Source organism: Hypanus sabinus, unplaced genomic scaffold (assembly GCF_030144855.1).
Source record: "Hypanus sabinus isolate sHypSab1 unplaced genomic scaffold, sHypSab1.hap1 scaffold_630, whole genome shotgun sequence".
Lineage (NCBI taxonomy): Eukaryota > Metazoa > Chordata > Chondrichthyes > Myliobatiformes > Dasyatidae > Hypanus > Hypanus sabinus.
Genome location: NW_026781486.1, coordinates 8388 through 27737, shown reverse-complemented (window position 1 = coordinate 27737; position 19350 = coordinate 8388). Strand labels below are relative to the sequence as shown.

The 19350-nt window shown below is 45.7% G+C and overlaps 1 protein-coding gene across 1 annotated transcript in view; it reads right to left on the bottom strand.

Annotated features, from left to right (window-relative positions):
• Positions 1-19097, bottom strand: part of LOC132389695 (C-type lectin domain family 12 member B-like) — a 48602-nt gene extending 29505 nt beyond the window's left edge. The window contains exons 1-3 of the mRNA XM_059962256.1: positions 19020-19097; positions 17780-17890; positions 14654-14773 (exon numbers count right to left, since the gene is read on the bottom strand). Of these exons, the coding sequence (XP_059818239.1) occupies positions 14654-14773; positions 17780-17890; positions 19020-19086 (298 nt within the window). The 5' untranslated portion in view covers positions 19087-19097. The remainder of the gene's footprint in view (positions 1-14653; positions 14774-17779; positions 17891-19019) is intronic.
• Between the last annotated feature and the right edge of the window lie 253 nt (positions 19098-19350).

The following is a 19350-nucleotide window of genomic DNA, read 5'->3' as shown; positions in this document are numbered from 1 at the left end:
CACACCCTTCTGCATTGCCATCCGGATTAATTATATCGATCACAGACACGGGAGAGTTCCCAGACACATACATAGATACAGATCACATCATTGGAGTAAAACGGAGTGAAATAAAAAACGATTGCAGAATAAAAGGAAAATGCACGCAGGCAGACAATCATACGCAAGGGCCACGAAGGGGTATAATCTGAGGTCAGGTTTATATCTTACTGCAGTAAGGGACCCTTCAATAGTCTGGTAACAGTGGTGTGGAAGATGTCCCTGAGCCGAGTGAGACATGCTTTTTATCTTCTCACGGATAGGAGTGTGCAGAGGAGAGATTATTTAGGGTGGGTCGAGGTAGTTCTTTGAGGATGCTGGCTGCTTTCCCGAGGGAGGAGGATGTGCAGAAACAGTTCATGGAGGGTGGGCTGGTTTTGGAGCTGGGCTCAGCTCTTTCCACAACGCGATCATGGGTTTCTTGCGATCATGGGTGGAGCAGTGTTTATATTTGTAGTGAGGAACCAGGAAGTTTCATGAGAACAGGGTGGTAGACAAGGTGACCAGGGAAGTCAATAAGACATTTAACTATTTTCCCTAGGTAGACTAACTGTACAGAATGGTGTGGACCAAGAGGGGTTTGAAGGATTAACATGCATCGATTGATAGACAGAATGGAAGCTTGACAAGTCCGGTACCAAGATCCCAGATGGTGGATCAGTCTGGAAGATGGGAGAGAGGACCGAGAAGGAATGGAGCCGTGGGACTGGGCGGGAGAGGGGAAAATAGGTAGAGTAGAAGAGAGAAGGACGAATGAGATGACACGTGGCGTGAGACGCAGGGAGATTTGTCAGGCTGATTTGAATGGTGGGGGAACAGAAGAGGAATTGGTAGCAGATGTACAATACAGATGTTTGAACAGGCTATTAACAAGGGCTCAGATGGTAGACTGTTCTGGAGATGGAGATTTGAGTCACCAATTTGATTGTGGAGGACAGATCGGGTGCTGGATGTAATGTACATAGATTTTCATAAGTGCCCACTAACAATAGGTATTCCTGCCTGATTCCTGTTGGGTGGTGACAGCCTACCTGGAGGAAGCAACAATGGTCGTGCCTCTGTAAGAGAGTCTGGTCCCGTGGCTCGGATGTACAGGGAAAGGAAGAGGAATGCAGTAGCGATAGGGGACTGTAGTTCGGAGTTCAGATAGGCGATTCTGTGGACGAACGAAAAAACGCGGATGGTCGTTTGCCTCCCAGGTACCAGTGTCCGAGATGTTTCTGATCTGGTCCACGATATCTTGTAGTGTAAAGGAGAACAGCCTCAGATCTTATTGTACCCCTTGACAATAAGTACTCATGTTTGAGTACTGTTGTGGGGGACAGCCTACCTGGTGGAAGTGACAGTGGCCGGGCCTCCGGCACAGAGGACGGCCCTGTAGCTCAGAAGGGTAGGGATAGAAGAAAGAGGACCATAGTAATAGGGGACTCGATAGTCAGGGGTTCAGACAGGGGGTTCTGTGGAGGTTATCGGGAGTCCCGGATGGTAATTTGCCTCCATGGTGCCAGGGTTCGGGACGTTTCTGATCGCGTCCAAGTTATCCTGGAATGGGAGAGTGAGGAGCCAGAGGTCGTGGTACATGTAGGTACCAATGACATAGGTAGGAAAGGGGAAGAGGTCCTGAAACGAGAGTATAGGGAGTTAGGAAGGCAGTTAAGAAGAAGGACCGCAAAGGTAGGAATCATTGGGAACTCTTCTGGGGCAGGCGTGACCTGTTCAAGAAGGACGGGTTACACTTGAATCCTGGGGGGACCAATATCCTAGCAGGGAGGTTTGCTAGGGCTACAGGGCAGAATTTGAACTAGTAAGACGGGGGGGGGTGGCGTTAATCAATTTAAGGAAACTATGGGAGAGGAGGTTAGTTCACCAGTAGAACAAGTAAACAGACAGTGTGAGGGAGGAAAGGCAGGTGATGGAGAAGGGATGCGCTCAGCCTGAAGATGTAGTCGAGAAGAAAGAAAAGGATAATAAATTTGAATGCATTGATAGGGATGAAAAGAGATGAGGAGGTAGAGAGTATCTTAAATATATCGATTTTAATGCTAGGAGCATTGTAAGAAAGGTGGATGAGCTTAAAGCGTGGATTGATACCTGGAAATATGATGTTGTAGCTATTAGTGAAACATGGTTGCAGGAAGCGTGTGATTGCCAACTAAATATTCCTGGATTTAGTTGCTTCAGGTGTGATAGAGTAGGAGGGGCCAGAGGAGGAGGTGTTGCATTGCTTGTCCGAGAAAATCTTATGGCGGTGCTTTGGAAGGATAGATTAGAGAGCTCCTCTAGGGAGGCTATTTGGATGGAATTGAGGAATGGGAAAGGTGTAGTAACACTGATAGGAGTGTATTACAGGCCACCTAATGGAGAGCGTGAGTTGGAAGAGCTACTGTGCAAGGAGATAGCAGATATTTGTAGTAAACACAAGGTGGTGATTGTGGGAGTTTTAATTTTCCACACGTAGACTGGAAAGCTCATTCTGTTAAAGGGCTGGACGGTTTAGAGTTTGTGAAATGTGTGCAGGATAGTTTTTTGATACAATACATAGAAGTACCGACTAGAGATGGGGCCCTGTTGGATCTTCCGTTAGGGAATACGATAGTACAGCTGACAAATGTATGCGTTGGGGAGCACTTCGGGTTCAGTGATCACAATAGCATTAGCTTCAATATAATTATGGAGAAGGACAGGGCAGGACCGAGAGTCGCGATTTTTGATTGGAGAAAGGCAAACTTTGAGGAGATGCGAAGGGATTTAGAGAGAGTGGATTGGGTCAAGTTGTTTTATGGGAAGGATGTAATAGAGAAACGGAGGTCATTTAAGGGTGAAATTACGAGGTTACAGAATCTTTATGTTCCTGTCAGGTTGAAAGGAAAGGTTAAAGGTTTGAAAGCACCATGGCTTTCAAGGGATATTAGAAATTTGTTTCGGAAAATGAGGGATGTCTACAATAGATATAGCCAGCATGGAGTAAAGGAATTGCTCGAGGAATATGAAGAATGTAAACGGAATCTTAAGAAAGAGATTAGAAAAGCTAAAAGAAGATACAAGATTGGTTTGACAAATAAGGAGAAAGTAAATCCGAAAGGTTTCTATTGTTATATTAAAAGCAAGAGGATAGTGAGGGATAAAATTGGCCCCTTAGATAATCAGATTGGTCAGCTATGTGTGGAGCCGAGTGAGATGGGAGGGATTTTGAACGATTTCTTCTCTTCGGTATTCACTAAGGAGAAGGATATTGAATTGTGTAAGGTGTGGGAAACAAGAAAGGAAGGTATGGAACCTATGACAATTAAAGAGGTGGAAGTACTGGCGCTTTTAAGAAATTTAAAAGTGGAAAAATGTCCGGGTCCTGACAGGATATTCCCCAGGACCTTGAGGGAGGTTTGTGTAGAAATAGCAGGAGCTCTGACGGAGATCTTTAAGATGTCATTAGAAACGGGGATTGTGCAGGAGGATTGGCATTTTGCTCATGTGGTTCCATTGTTTAAAAGGGTTCTAGAAGTAAGCCTAGCAATTATAGACCTGTCAGTTTGACATCAGTGGTGGGTAAAATAATGGAAGGTATTCTTAGAGATAGTATTAAAAATTATCTGGATAGACAGGATCTGATTAGGAGTAGCTAGCATGGATTTGTGGGTGGAAGGTCATGTTTGACAAACCTTATTGAATGTTTTGAAGAAGTTACGAGGAATGTTGAAGAGGGTAAGGCAGGGGATGTAGTCTATATGGACTTCAGCAAAGCCTTTGACAATGTTCCACATGGGAGTTTAGTTAAGAATGTTCAGTCGTTAGGTATTAATGCTGGAGTAATAAAATGTATTCAACAGTGGATAGATGGGAGATACGAGTGAGCAGTGGTGGATAATTGTTTATCGGGATGGAGGCCGGTGACTAGCGGGGTGCATCAGGGATCTGTTTTGGGCCCTATGTTGTTTGTAATATACATAAATGATCTGGATGATGGGGTGGTAAATTGGATTAGTAAGTATGCCGATGATACTAAGGTAGGAGGTGTTGTGGATAATGAGGTGGGTTTTCATTGCTTGCAGGGAGATTTATGCCGTTTAGAAGAATGGGCTGAACGTTGGCAGAAGGAGTTTAATGCTGAGAAGTGTGAGGTTCTACATTTTGGCAGGAATAATCCAAATAGAACACACAGGGTAAATGGTAGGGCATTGAGGAATGCAGTGGAACAGAGAGATCTAGGAATAACAGTGCATAGTTCCCTGAAGGTAGAGTCTCATGTAGATAGGGTGGTGAAGAAGGCTTTTGGAATGCTGGCCTTTATAAATCAGAGCACTGAGTACAGCAGTCAGGATATAACGTTAAAAATTGTACAAGGCATTGGTAAGGCCAAATTTGGAATATTGTGTACAGTTCTGGTCACCGAATTAGAGGAAAGATATCAATAAATTAGAGAGAGTGCAGAGGCGATTTACTGGGCTGTTACCTGGGTTTCAGCACTCAAGTTACAGAGAAAGGTTGAACAAGTTAGGTCTCTATTCATTGGAGCGTAGAAGGTTGAGGGGAAATTTGATCGAGGTATTTAAAAGTTTGAGAGGGATAGATGGGGTTGACGTAAATAGGCTGCTTCCACTGAGAGTAGGGGAGATTCAAACGAGAGGACATGATTTAAGAGTTAAGGGGCAGAAGTTTAAGGGAAACACGAGGGGGTATTTCATTACTCCAAGAGTGATAGCTGTGTGGAATGAGCTTCCTGTAGAAGTAGTAGAGGCCAGTTCAGTTGCGTGATTTTAGGTAAAATTGGATAGGTATATGGACAGGAAAGGAGTGGAGGGTTATGGGCTGAGTGCGGGTAGGTGGGACTAGGTGAGATTAAGAGTTCGGCACGGACTAGGAGGGCCGAGATGGCCTGTTTCCGTGCTGTGATTGTTATATGGTTATATGGTTAATCTTGGTACATATTGGTAGCAACGACAAAAGCAGGAAAAGGGAGGAGGTCCTGAAGAAATACTGCAAGATTTAGGAAAAAAAAATTAAGTAGAACCTCAAAGGTAGTAATCGCGGAGTTCCTGCCTGAGCCACGTGAAAGTGAGAATAGGAATAGAATGAGGTGGAAGATAAATGCGTGGCTGTGGGATTGGAGCAGTGGACAGGAATTCATATTTCTGGATCATTTGGAGCTCTGTTGGGGCCAGGGTGACATCTACAAAAAGGATGGGGACTAATTCGAAGGGGACTAATATCCTGGCGGGGACGTTTGCTAAGGCTTCTGGGGAGGGTTTAACCGAGAATTGCTAGGGGTTTGGAACCGAACCGAATTGACAGAGGAAAGAGAGGTTGGCTCACAAATAGAGAAAGCTTGGAGACAGTGCGAGAGGGAGTATAGTCAGATGGTACAGAAGGGACGCGTTCAGACCGATAGTTGGCTCACAAATAGAGAAATTTTGGAGACAATGCAGAAAGGAAGGATAGGCAGCTGAAGGAGAAGAGACGCGCTCAGTATAATGTTTGAGACGAGTCTATTTTAATTCGAAGATCGGATGAGCTTAGAGCGTGGATCAGCACTTGGAGCTATGATGTTGCGGTCATTACAGAAGCTTAGATGTCTCAAGTTCAGGAATGGCAAATTCAAGTGCCGGGTTAAGATGTTTCAGAAAAAGTAGGGAGGAAGGAAAAAAAGTGAATGCATGGCAATGTTGATCAGGGATATTGTCACCGCTGTGGAAAAAGAGGACGCCATGGAGGAGTTGTCTGCGCAGTCTCTGTGCGTGTACGTTAGGAATAGGGAGGGGTCAAAAACTCTAATAGGCGTTTTGCATAGACTATCCAATAGTAACAGGGACGTCGAGGAGCAGAGAGGGAGATAGATTCTGGAAAGTTGTAATAACAACTGGATTGCTTTGGTGGGAGTTTTTAATTTCCCAACTATTGATTGGCATCCTCCTAGAGTGAGGGTGTTTAGATGGGGTGGAGTTTGTTAGGTGTGTTCAGGAAGGATTATTGACACAATATGTAAATAGTCCTACAGGAGGAGAGGCTGCACCTGATCCGGTTTTGGGAAGCGAACCTGGTCAGGTGTCAGCTCTCTCAGTGGGAGAGCATTTTGGCGATACTGATCACAATTCTATCTCCTTTACAATAGCATTGGAGAGGGATAGACACAGACAAGTTAGGGAAACTTTTATATGGATTAAAGGGCACTAGGCACGAAGTTGGAAGGTGGATTTGGAAACAGATGTTCGCAGAGAAACGTACGGAAGAAATGTGGCAAAGTTCAGGGTGTTCTTGTGGGGTGTTCCACTGAGATGGTCAGGTATAGGAACCCCGGTGTAGAAAGGCTGCTGTATATCACATCAGATGAAAAGAAGACCGTACGAACGTTTCAAAACAAGGTACTGATATGAATCTAGAAGATTTTATGGCGAGCACGAAGGAGCTTGAGAAAGAGATTAGGAGAGCCAGAGGGAGACATGAGAAGGTTTTGGCCGTCAGAATTAAGGAAAACCCCAATGCATTCTATAGGAACGTTGAGATCAAGAGGATGAGACGTGAGAAAACAGGACAAATCAAGTGAGACAATGGAAATATGTGTATGGAACCGGATGAAGTGGCGGAGGTTCTGATTGAATATTTACTTCTGTATTCACTACGGAAAATGATCTTGGAGATTGAAGGGATGACTTGCAGTGGATTAAAAAGCTTAAGAATGTAGAAATTAAGAAAGAGGATGAGCTGGAGATTTTGGAAAGCATTAAGTTGGACAGGTCACCGGGACCGGACGAGATGTACCCCAGGCTACTATGGGAAGTGAGGTAGGAGATTGCTGAGCATCTGGCAATGACCGTTACATCATCAATGACGACGAGAGGGTTTCCGGAGTATTGGAGGGTTGCGAATGTTGTTCCCTTGTTCAAGAAATGGAGGAGGGATAGTCCACGGAATTATTGGCCAGTGAGTCTTACTTTAGTGGTTGCTTAGTTGACGGAGAAGATCTTGAGAGGCAGGATTTATGAATATTTTGACAGGTTTAATATAAATATGAATAGTTATCTTGGCTTTATCAAAGGCAGGTCGTGCCTCACGAGTCTTTTAAAGTTTTTTGAGGACGTGACTAAACACATTGATGAAGGTAGAGCCGGAGATGTAGTGTTTTTGGATTTTAGCAGGGTATTTGATAGGATACCCCAAGCAAGGATTATTGAGAAAGTAAGAGGTCATGGGATTCAAGGGGATATTGCTTTGTGGATCAGTAACTGGCTTGCCCACAAAAGGCAAATTATTCTTGTGGTAGGTTCATATTCTGCATGGACACCTGTGACAAGCGGTGTGCCTCAGAGATGTGTTCTGGGCCACCTACCCTTTGTGATTTTTATAAATCACCTGGATGAGGAAGTGGAGGGATGGGTTAATAATTTCGCTGTTGTCAAAATGGTTGGAGGTGTTGTGGATAGTGTTGAGGGTTGTCAGATGTTACAGCGGGACATTGATAGGATGCAAAACTGGGCTGAGAAGTGTCCGATGGAGTTCCACACAGATAAGTGTGATGTGGTTTAATTTGGTAGGTCAAATATGATGTGCAATATAGTATTAATGATAAAACTCTTGGCAGTGCGGAGGATCAGAAGGATCTTCGGGACTGAGTCCATAGGACACTCAAAGCTGCTACGTAGGTTGAATCGGTGGTTAAAAAAGAAATACGGTAAATTGTCCTTCATCAATCGTGGAATTGAATTTAGGAGCTACGAGGAAATGTTTCAGTTATGTAGGACACTGTTCAGACCCCAGATGGAGTACTGTGCTCAGTTCTGGTTGACTCACTAAAGGAAGGATTTGGAAGCAAGAGAATGGATCCAAATGAGATTTTCTAGGATGCTTCCTGGATTGGGGAGCATGCCTTATGAGAACAGGTTGAGTGAACTCGGCGTTTTCTGTTTGGAGCGACGGAGGATGATACGGGTCAGGGCTGAAATTGTTGCCACAAGAGGACACACGTTTAACGTGCTGGGGAGTAGATGCAGAGGACATGTCAGGGGTACGTTTTTTTAAGCAGACAGTGGTGAGTGCGTGGAATGGGCTGCCGGCAACGGTGGTGGATGCGGACCCGATAGGGTCTTTTCAGAGGCTCCTGGATAGGTACATGGACCGTAGAAAAATAGAGGGCTATCGGTAAGCCTAGTAATTGCTAAGGTAGGGACATGTTCGGCACAGACTTGTGAGCTGAAACGCCTGTATCGTGCTGTAGGTTTTCAATGTTTCTAACTACATTAAGGACTTGGAAACCGTAAGAGATTTACAAGGGTGTTTCCTGGATTGGGGAGCATGCCTTATAAGAATAGGGTGAGTGAACTCGTCCTTTTCTCCTTGGAGCGATGGAGGATGAAAGATGAATTGATAGTGTTGTACAAGATAAGGAGAGACACATCGTATAGATCATGTAGTCTTATTCTCAGGGCTGAAATGGTTAGCACGAGAGGGAATACTTTGAAGGTGCTTGGAAGTAGGTGTAGAGTAGATGACAGAGGTAAGTTTTTTACACAGGGAGTGGTGAATGCGTAGAATGGGTTTCCGGCGCCTGTGATGAAGATGGAAATGATACGTTCTTTATCGGACTCCTGGATAGCAAAATCCAGCTGAGAATAACAGAGGATATGGGCAAAGTCTTGGTAGTTCTTAGGTAGGGACATGTTCGGCACAGCTTTGTGGGTCGAACGGCCTGTATTGAGCTGTATGTTTTCTATGTTTTTATGTGTCTAAAGCACCCCTCTACAATTTAATCCAGATCATTTATATACATCACGGACAGGCGAGGGCCCAGTTACATCCAGAGATACAAATCCTTTCATAATTGTAGAGCAGCGTAAAACAATCACAGACTGCAGAGTAAAGCGGTACAGTTACAGAGAGAGCGCAGTGCAGGCAGACGATAAGGTGCGAGGGGCAACGACGAGGTCGATCGTGAGGTCAGGAGTCCATCTGAACGTTCCAGGGGGCCTTTCGATAATCTGATATCTCAACCCCACCACACCCCCACCCCGATGGGAGGGAGTCCGTGCTGGGTAGGGGTCTATGATTAATCTGGCTGCTGCACCTTAGCAGCAGGAAGTGTAGACAAGTGTCCACGGAGGGAACATGGCAGTTTTCCATCTTTGGAGAGAGGCACCAAGACGGCTGATGAGACAGTGTAGTTGACATGATGTGCAGGGACTTCAATAAGGCATTTGTTGGGCTGCTTTACATAATGGCGTGAGGTCTCGGGCGATTAGATTGACCGATTTTATTGCGGATGACCCGCTTCTCCTGACTGATTGATAAAATGCGCACTGACATTAACAAGTGCAGTCATAAGATCGCAGACGGCAGATCACTCTGGGAGTTGGAAGAGAGGAAGGGACGGAGAGACGGGGAATGGATTGACCGATGAGAGAGGGACGGAGTGGAGAAATAGGGAGGGTGGAAGATGGAGGAGGGAGAGTGGTACTGGATGCCGTGAGACCCAAGGAGAGCTGTCGGGCTACTTTGATCTGGAAGGACGGACCAAGCACGGGAAGTAGACGTAATCTACCTAGACTTTAATAAGGTCTCAGATGGTACACTACTCCGGGGAGCTGGGAGCCAGAGGGCACAGGATTAAGTGAAAGTGGATGACGAGGAGGAGAGAGAGCTGCGGGTGGGAGGGTGTGTTAGTTAGAAAGGAAGAAGACAGGGACGAGAGAAGCGAAAGGAGACAAGGAGGGGAAATAATATGGGCGGTGGGGGAAGAGTGGGGAGATAGAAGGGGAAAGACTGGGATTTTTTTTTGAAGAGAGTGGTTGGGGAGAATCGGGGAGATAGAGGAGGAGATTGGTGGAGGAGGAGGCTGTGTGTACGGGAGGGGCAGAGAGTGTGGGGTGGGTAATGTGAAAGAGGTGGAGAGCGAAGGAGAACGAGGATGTTGTGTAGTCTCGAGGGACTGATTTGTGCAGAGAGGTCGGGCAGTTTGGGACTGTAATTCTTGGAACGTAGTGGTGACCTCACAGAGACGTATAAAACCACGAGCGCTGAATGGGGAGGCTTTAAACTCGATTTGCAGGGGTTGGCAACTGGAGGGCCATAGCAGATCATGGAGCGGGAGACGAAATAAATTGTGTTAAAAGTTCATGCAACTTCAGAAATAGAAGTGTTGTGTATAGGTGTTACAATCTTCTGAGGTGTGTCTATTTCAATGCGAGGAGTATTGTCCGGAAGGCAGACACGCTGAGGGCGTGGATTGACACGTTGAACTATCACATCATAGTCATTAGTGAAACTTGGCTACAGGAGGGGCAGGACGGCAGCTTAATGTTGCAGGGTTCCGTTGTTTCAGACGTGACAGAGGCAGAGGGATGAACAGTGGGGGTGGGGGTGGTGACATTGACAGTCAGGGAAAATGTTACAACAGTGCTCAGGCAGGACAGATTAGTGGGCTTGGCTACCGAGGCCATATGGGTGGAGCTGAGAACCAGGAAAGACATGATGACCACATTAATGGGGTTGGATTATAGAACACACAATAGTCAATGAGAACTGGAGGAACAAATCTGCAGAGAGACAGCAGACAACTGCAGTAAACATATAGTTGTAATAGTATGGTATTTTAATTTTCCACATATTGATTGGGATTCCCATACTGTTAAACATCCAGATGGTTTAGTGTTTGTATAACGTCTTCAGCAAAGTTTTCTATATCAATATGTGGAGGTACCAACTAGCGAGGATGCAATTTTAGATCCCCTATTAGGAAACAAGTTAGGACAGGTAACGGAAATCTGTATGGGTAAACACCGAGGGACAGTGATCATACCGCCATTAGTTTTAACTTGATCATGGATAAAGATAAATCTTGTCCTGGGTTTGAAGTTCTAAAATGGAAAAGGGCCAAATTTGAAGAAATGAAAAAAAAAATCTAAAAAGCGAGGATTATTTCTCTGAGTGGAGGCCTGTGACTAGTGGTATGTCACAGGGATCACTGCTGTGTCCATTGTAATTTGTCATCTATATCAATGATCTGGATGATAATGTGGTAAATTCGATCAGCAAATTTGCTGATGATACAACGTTTGGAGGTGTACTGGACAGTGAAACAGATTTTCAAACCTTGCAGAGGGAATTGGAAAAGCTGGAAAAATGGGCTGAAAAATGGCAGATGGAGTTTAATACGGACAAGTGTGAGGTATTGCACTTTGGAAGGACAAACCAAGGTCGAATATACAAGGTAAATGGTCGGTCATTGAGGAGTGCAGTAGAACAGACTAATCTGGGAATACAGTTACAATAATTCCCTAAAAGCGTAGTCACAGGTAGATCGGGTCGTAAAAAGAGCTTTTGGCACATTGGCATTTATAAATGAAAGTATTGAGTATAAGAGTTGGAATGTTATGGGGAGGTTGTAAGAGACATTGGTGAGGACGCATTTAGAGTGTTGTGTGCTGTTTTGGTCACCTAATTACAGGAAGGAATTAATAAGGTTGAAAGATTGCAGAGAAGGATTACAAGGATGTTGATGGGACTTGAGAAACTGAGTTACAGAGAGAGGTTGAATGAGTTAGGACTTTATTCTCTGGAGCGCAGAAGAATGAGGGGAGACTTGATAAAGTTATATCTACTTGGATAGAGAGTTGTTCATTTGGCAGGAAAAAGAGAGTGGAAAGAAAGAGATCCCATTCTGGTTGGCTGCCGGTTACCAGTGGTGTTCCACAGGGCTCTGAGTTGTGGCCGCTTCTTTTTACGTTGTATATCAACGATTTGGATTATGGAATAGATGGCTTTGTGGCTAAGTTTGCTGATGATACAAAGATTGGTGGAGGACACGGTAGTGCTGAGTAAACAGAGAGTCTGCAGGGAGCCTTGGATAGATTGGGGGAATGGGCAACGAAGTGGCAAATGAATTACAAAGTCGGAAAGAGTACGATCATGCACCTTAGTAGAAACAAATAAACGGGCAGGCTATTATTTCAATGGGGAGAGAATTCAAAGTACTGAGTTGCAACGGGACTTGGGAGCGCTCATGCAGGATACCCTTAAATTCCAGATTAACCTCCAGGTGGAGTCGGTGGTGAAGAAAACGAATGCAATGTTGGCATTTATTTCGAGAGGAATATAGTATCGGAGCAGGGATGTGATGTTGAGGCTCTATAAGGCACTGGTAAGACCTCACTTGGAGTACTGCGTGCAGTTTTGGGCTCATTATTTAAGAAAGGATGTGCTGACCTTTGAAAGGATTCAGAGAAGATTCTGTAGAATGATTCCGGGAATGAGAGGGTTAACATAGGAGAAACATTTGACCGCTCCTGGACTGTGCTCCTTGGAGTTTAGAAGAATGGGGGGGGGGAAACCTCATAGAAACATTTCGAATGCTGAAAGGCATGGACAGAGTGGATGCGGCAAAATTGTTTCCCATGGTGGGGGAGTCTAGTACGAGAGGGCATGAATTGAGGATCGCAGGGCGCCCCTTCAGAACAGAGATGCGAAAAAAAAAATAAAATTAGCCCGAGGCTGGTGAATCTAAGGAATTTGTTGCCACGGGCGGCAGTGGAGCCCAAGTTATTGGGTGTATTTAAGGCAGAGATTGATAGGTATCTGAGTAGTCAGTGCATCGATGGTTATGGTGAGAAGGCGGGAAATAGGACGAAAGGGGAGATTGGATCAGCTCACGATGAAATGGCGGAGATGACTAGAAGGGCCGAATGGCCGACTTCTACTCCTTTGTCTTATGGACTTATGGGCAGTTAACAACGCCCTTTTCATTTGAGATTCGTTCACAAGTTTGCGTGACTGGATTCATAATGAACTGGGAATTTGGGCCCTGAGATGACTCTGCACAGACCTCAGACGGCGGACGCTGTGTGGAAGTCCGTGACTCCCAGTGTAGTGCACAGATCCGCCCTACTAATTCTGCTTTTTGTGGCAAAGACTTGGATGGAAATCTGGATATTCAACTAGGCTTTGTGTGTTTAATGTCCTGTCTCATAGAGTTAGTGAATTATTTTATTATTTCCAGATCTAGAACAGAGACCACCCAGCGGAGTACAGAAGCTGGCCTACAATGTTGACCACAATGCATTCCCTCTGGTATTAGACATTTCAGCTTTGGTGAAAGGAGCTGTTGGTCTACTCAGTCTATGCCTCTTGTGATCTTAGAAACCTCTGTCGGATCTCCCGTTCAGCATCTTAGGAGGATGTCGAAGGCCTTCTAATCCTCCCAATAATGTGGTGACCAGAACTGTATGCAATACGCCGGATGCAGCCTAAGCAGAAATTTTGATAAAGCTGCATCATAACGCACTGACCTTTGAACCCCCAAGTTTGAAGTCAAACGTGTTATAAGTACCAAACCACTCAACTAAATTGCCTTCCGGGTCATTTACATACGTCACAGACAGGAGTGGAGCCATTTGCATCCAGGGATACCGATCACTTCATGGTAGTAGAGTAATGTTTCTATATTTTGAGTGATGAACCAAGGCGGTTCATGAGAATAGGCAATTCAATAAGGCATTTAACTTTTCCAATTAGTGGGTTTCTCTGTAGAATGGTAGGGGCACAGCGAAATTTGACTGACTGGCGTGCGCATTGGCAGAGATAATATACGCTGATTAACAAGTTCCCGGATTGTATATCGCACTGGATGTTGGGAGAAAGGTACACCGGGAGAGACGGAGAAGCAACGAAGCAATGAGGGATGGATGACTGGACATACTATTGGCTAGGCGGTCGGAGCAAAGGTTAAGTGTCGAAGTTCGTTTCTCAGACTGCAGGCCGCTCCCTAGCGGTGTTTATCAGAAGGTCGTTGGTGGGACTCGGGATCTTTGTCAACTATATCGACTATTTGTAACTTATTATACAAGCCGTGGACGATAAGCTTGCAGATGACGTTGTAAGCAGTGAAGACGGTTATCTTTTACAGTTGGATCTCGATTTGCTGGGAAACTGGGCCGAGCAGCAGCAAATACAATTTATTTCGGATAACTGCGTGCTGCAGTATTTGAGGAAGACATGCCACAGTGGGACATTCACAGTGAAGAGTTAGAGTGCTATAGAATAGATGGACCCCGGGCTACAGGAAACTGTTCCCAGAAACTGAGGTCAAGGATAGATAGGGCAGTAAAGATTGCATCTTTATCAATCAAGGCACTGAGTACAGGAGTCGAGAGGTCATTTAGTAGTTGTACAGGATGTAGGGTAGGCCGATCTTGGAGTATAGTGTTCAGGCTTTGTCCAACTGCTCCAGGTGAAATGCCACTGAGCAGCAACAATTGCAGTGGGTGCTTTACGGGGATACTGCCGAGACTCGAGGGACTGAGCTATGGAGATAAGTCAGCCAGGTTAGGATTTTATACCTTGGAGTTCATGGGTGACTGACAGAGGTTTATATAACCACGTAGGGCAAGACAAGGTGAATGCGCAGAGTCATTTTCTATGGACATGCAGATTCGAGTGTCGGAGCGCACTGTTCTGAGGTGATCGCAGAAATGATTTAACTGCGGACCACAGTGACATTTATTTTTTTAATCAGTCGGTACTCTGTCTGTGGAAGGAGCTGCCAGAGAAATGGACGATGCAGATGTATTAGTATTTGTACAGTTGTGCGTATAGCACGTGACCCCTTCAGAATAGCGTCATCAATGTGAACTCTGACCTGCCTGAGCAGTCACTGGCTTTTCCCCTGCACTCGACGTGACCGGAGGATCTTCATCCTTAGCGATGAGAAGTTCATTGTTGCGAAGGTTCAACTGAGAGTAGGTGGGGTCCAGACCATCTGGAAGAGAATGGAAGAGAATGTGAGAGAGAAACAAATAGAAGGGCTATAAACAGGTAGAGAATGGGGTGGGGCGGAGTGAGAGACTGGGAGAAAATATGAGGGAGATGAGGAAGTGAGTGTAGAAAGACGTGGAGAATGAGCAGCAGCGAGAGTGACGGATGGAGAGCGGAAACACGGTGAGAGATGAAGGCGCCGGACGGGAAAATGGGAGAGAATGGGGAGGCAGAAGGAAGACAGAAATTCGACAGGCAGTGGGAATGGAAAAGAGGGACTGAGGTTATGAGTGAAGTGGCAATGAGAAGTGTGAGAGCGTTATCGAAAGAGTCAGAGAGAGAGAGAGAGAGAGAGGTAGAGTGAGGGGAGAAAAATGTGGCAGAGGGACAGAGAGGGCCAGAAGGGGCGAGGGTCAATTGGTGAGAGAGAGAGAGGGATACGGTTTTATTATTTTAGTCGTCGTTTTATTATTGTTTGCAACCTCTGATCTTTTTTTATACATTGGAAATATGACGGGCTTGTGAGGCTTAACATGTTGTGGGGATTTTCGCGCTCGATTGTGTTCCTTTCTTCCCTGGCTTCTTGCAAGAGGAAGAGCGGTAGGTAACCTAGTGGTTTACAGTACCAGAGTCTCAAGTTAAACAAATCTCAACATATTTTTACAAAGACGACTCTCAAGTTTGATTGGTGTTCGTTTTTATTTTGTGTGTGACGTGAATGATTGACCTGAATGAAAATGGCTGCTAAATTTATAAGACCATAAGACAGAAGTAAGCCATTTTGTCCGTCGAATATTCTCCGCCATTCAATCATGAGCTGATCCAATTTTTCCAGCAATCCTCAACTCCCTTCCTTCTCCCCATACCCTTTGATATCTTGGCTAAGCTCTATCTCTATCTCTCTAAGAGAGTCACCCAGAGACGTGGCATCCGCAGCCGTTTATGGCAACAAATACGGCAGATTTTCCACCCTCTGACTAAAGTAATTTCTCTGCATTTCAGTTCTAAATGACGTCCTTCAATCCTGACTTTGCCCTCTTGTTCCAGACTCCGCTAACATGGCAAATAATTTTGCCATATTTCATCTGTTCTGGCCTTTTAAATTTCGGAATGTTTTTTATGAATTCGCCGCTCATTCTCATGAACTCCAGGGAGTACAGCCCAAGAGTTGCCAGACGTTCAGCGGACGGTAACTTTTAATTCGTGGGATCATTCTCGTGAATCTTCTCTGCACCATCCCCAATTCCAGTACACCTTTTATAAAATAAAGAGCCCAAATCTGCAAACAATACTCCAAGTGTAATCTCACGAGTGCCTTATAGGGCCTCAAAATCACATCTCTGCTCTAATATTCGACACCTCTAGAAATGAATGCCAACATAGAATTCGCCTTCTTGACCATCGACTCAACCTGGAGGTTAAGCTTTAGGGTATCCACAAAGACTCCCAAGTTCCTTGGTATCTCTGTATTCTGAACTCCCCTCCCCTTCTAAATCATAGTCTGCCCGTTAATTTCTTCCACCAAAATGCATGAACGTACACTTTCCAACATTGTCTTTTATTTGCCACTTCGTTGCCCATTCCCTTATACTATTTAAGTCTTTTTACAGGCTCTCTGCTTCCTCAACACTACTCGCTCCCCCACCCATATTTGTGTCATCGGGAAATCATTGACATCCCTTTATTCCCATTCTGTCTTTCCTGCCGATCCGTCAATGCTCCACACACGCTAGTATGTGCCCTGTACGTTTATGGGTTCATTTCTTCCTAAGCAGCCTCATGAGCGGCACTTTGCCAAAGGCCTTCAGACAATCGAAGCTCACGATGTTTACTGCATTTCCTTGGACTACCCTGCTTGTAGTTTCTTCAAAAAATTGCAGTAGGATATTCAGGCAGGATTTTCCGATCAGGAAACCATGCTGGCTTTTACCTGTAGCCATATAACCATATAATATTTATAGCACGGAAACAGGCCATCTGGGCCCTTCTAGTCCGTGCCGAAAGCTTACTCTCACCTCTTCCCACCGACTTGCACTCAGCCCATAATCCTCCATTCCTTTCCTGTCAATATACCTATCCATTTTTAATGACAATATCGAACCTGCCTCTACCAGTTCTACTGGAAGCACGATCCACACAGCAACCACTCTCTGATTAAATAACTTCCCCCTCCTGTTACCCCTACGCTTTTGCCCCTTGACTCTCAAATCATGTCCTCTTGTTTGAATCTTCCCTACTCTCAATAAAAAGCCTATCCACGTCAACTCTATCGTATCATTTGCCTCCAGGTATTCTGTAATATCATCTATAACAATGTCAGTCTAAAAGGCCTATGGTTTCCTTTTCTGCAGCGTCACCGTCGCTAAATAGCAGATTCACTTTTCCAGTCATTCGGGACAATTCCAGCATCTATAAAATTTTGAAAGATCATTGTCAATGCCTCTGTAAACTGTCCAGCTACTTCACTTCCGAACCCGAGGGTGCATTCCATCTGGTATAGAGATTTCTCCACCTCAGACCTTCCAGATCTTCCTGAACACCTTCTCATTCCTAATTTTCACTTCAGACATCACTTCCCTGACACTCTTCCATGTTCCAGGAAAGAAGCTATCGAACTGGAAATGAGTGCACGGGGAGATTTTCGAAGTCGTTGCCAGGAATTCAGGGACTGAGTTAGGGAAAAAGGATGGGTTGATTGCGACTTTATTCCTTGTAGCGCAGGGATGATCTTTAAGGGGTATATAAAGCTACGAGGGGCACAGACAGAGTGAATGGACGCAATTATTTCACCTGGACTTGGGCAAAACAGGACCTGAGCGCACAGCTGTAAGGAGACAGGGGAAAAAGATTCAACTGGTGAGCCGATTGACAACCGTTTGTTACCCAGATGGTGGTCAGTCTGTGGAACGAGCTGCCAGGGAATTGGTGGAGAAGAATGCCTCACACAATAGGGCCTTTGGGAGTAGGACATGAGAACCATCTGGACTGATGTCGTTGTTGCATTACTGACCTGCGTGTGTATTGGTGAGGCGTTCGCCTTTCCGAATGTTCAGCTCGGTGTAGGTGGAGGTCTGATGTTCTGCGAGAATGTTCAGCTCGGTGTAGGTGGAGGTCTGATGGTCTGCGACAGAGAGATAGACAAGGATGAGAGAGCGCGGTAGAAAATCGCAGACAGTGAGGTGCAGAGGGAAAGGAAGAGAGTACAGAAAAGGGGGAGAGAGGGTTGGCGGAATACGAGAGGGATGAAGGGAGAGAGGCAAGAGAGGGAAGCGAGACAGGCAGTTCAACGACAGAGAGGGTGAAATGGTATGGTTGAGAGAGGGGTGATCGAAGAGAGTCGATGGGATGGAAAATGCAAGAGAATGGGGAAACGAGAACAAGGAGAGATGGGGAGAGTGAGCCGATAAAGTGGGAGAAAAGAAGGATAAAGAAGCGAGTGAGGTAGTCAGCGGGGAGAATGGATTGAGAGGCAAGATAGAAGGGTGAGTGAGTAGAAAGTGTAGGGAGGATAAATGTGGGAGAGGGAGGGTGGAAGAGACAAACGGAATGAGAAAGTGAGGGGAAGAGTGCAGAAGGGAGAGCGAGAGTGAGAGACCGGGGGAGGGTGACAGAGGGGAGCGGATTGAGAAAGTGAGCAGTGAGAGAGGTAATAGATAATGAGGGAGAAGGAATAGAGAGATGCTGGGAGATAGTTAGAGAGCAGACGCCCTCTCACCCTCTCACACTGCTCCCTCCTAGTCATCACTCCTGCGAGTACCCTCGGACATATTCTCAAACAGCGAATCGTTAGTGTCAACTGTTAGTTTGCCCTGTGGTTTTATCGACAGGAATGGACAAATTACATGACCACAGTCAAGGCAACAACGATGAAACTGACCTCCATCTCTACGGACCTGGGGCACAGAGAGGGTCTAGGATTTAGGCTCCGCGTACGATACATCAGGTTCAGCTGGGAGCAAAACAGTCAGGTTCAAATTGGCTGAGGCTTTCTCATCATCGACCCTGCGCGCACACCGGGGATCACAAGACTGTTCCATCACACACTCCCGGCGTCAAGCACAGAGTGAATCTCCCGCTGCAGCGACTCACAGTCCTGGGCTCAAGCAGAGATTGATGTTCCCTCCCCACTGTGCCATCACAAACCACCGGGGTCAAATGCAGATGCAGTTTCCATCCACAGTGTCCATCACACGGTCTGGGAGGCAATCTCAGATTGAAACTCCCTCTCTCCGTCTTACTGCCCCACTCACCTCGGGAAGGAGCCCGTGAGCCAGTTATTCTGGGCTTCTTATTCATGTGGGTCTCGCTGTCGTCCATCCTGTCGAGGATTCTCTGCATCTCTGAGCTCAGGAAGGAGAAGCAACCATTGTTAGAGGAAGCCGGTTTTGACAAGGGAGTCAGACCGACGCCAACAAACACGAGCTGAACAGCTGATAAAGAGAGGATCGAGAGCAGGGGAGGGAGAGGTGAGGTGCCGCGGAGAGGGATTCAGAAAGAATGGACTTCAGTAAGGCCTTTGACAAGGACCCGCATGGGTGGTTAGCTAGGAAAATTCATTTGTTTGGATTAGACATTGGCTCA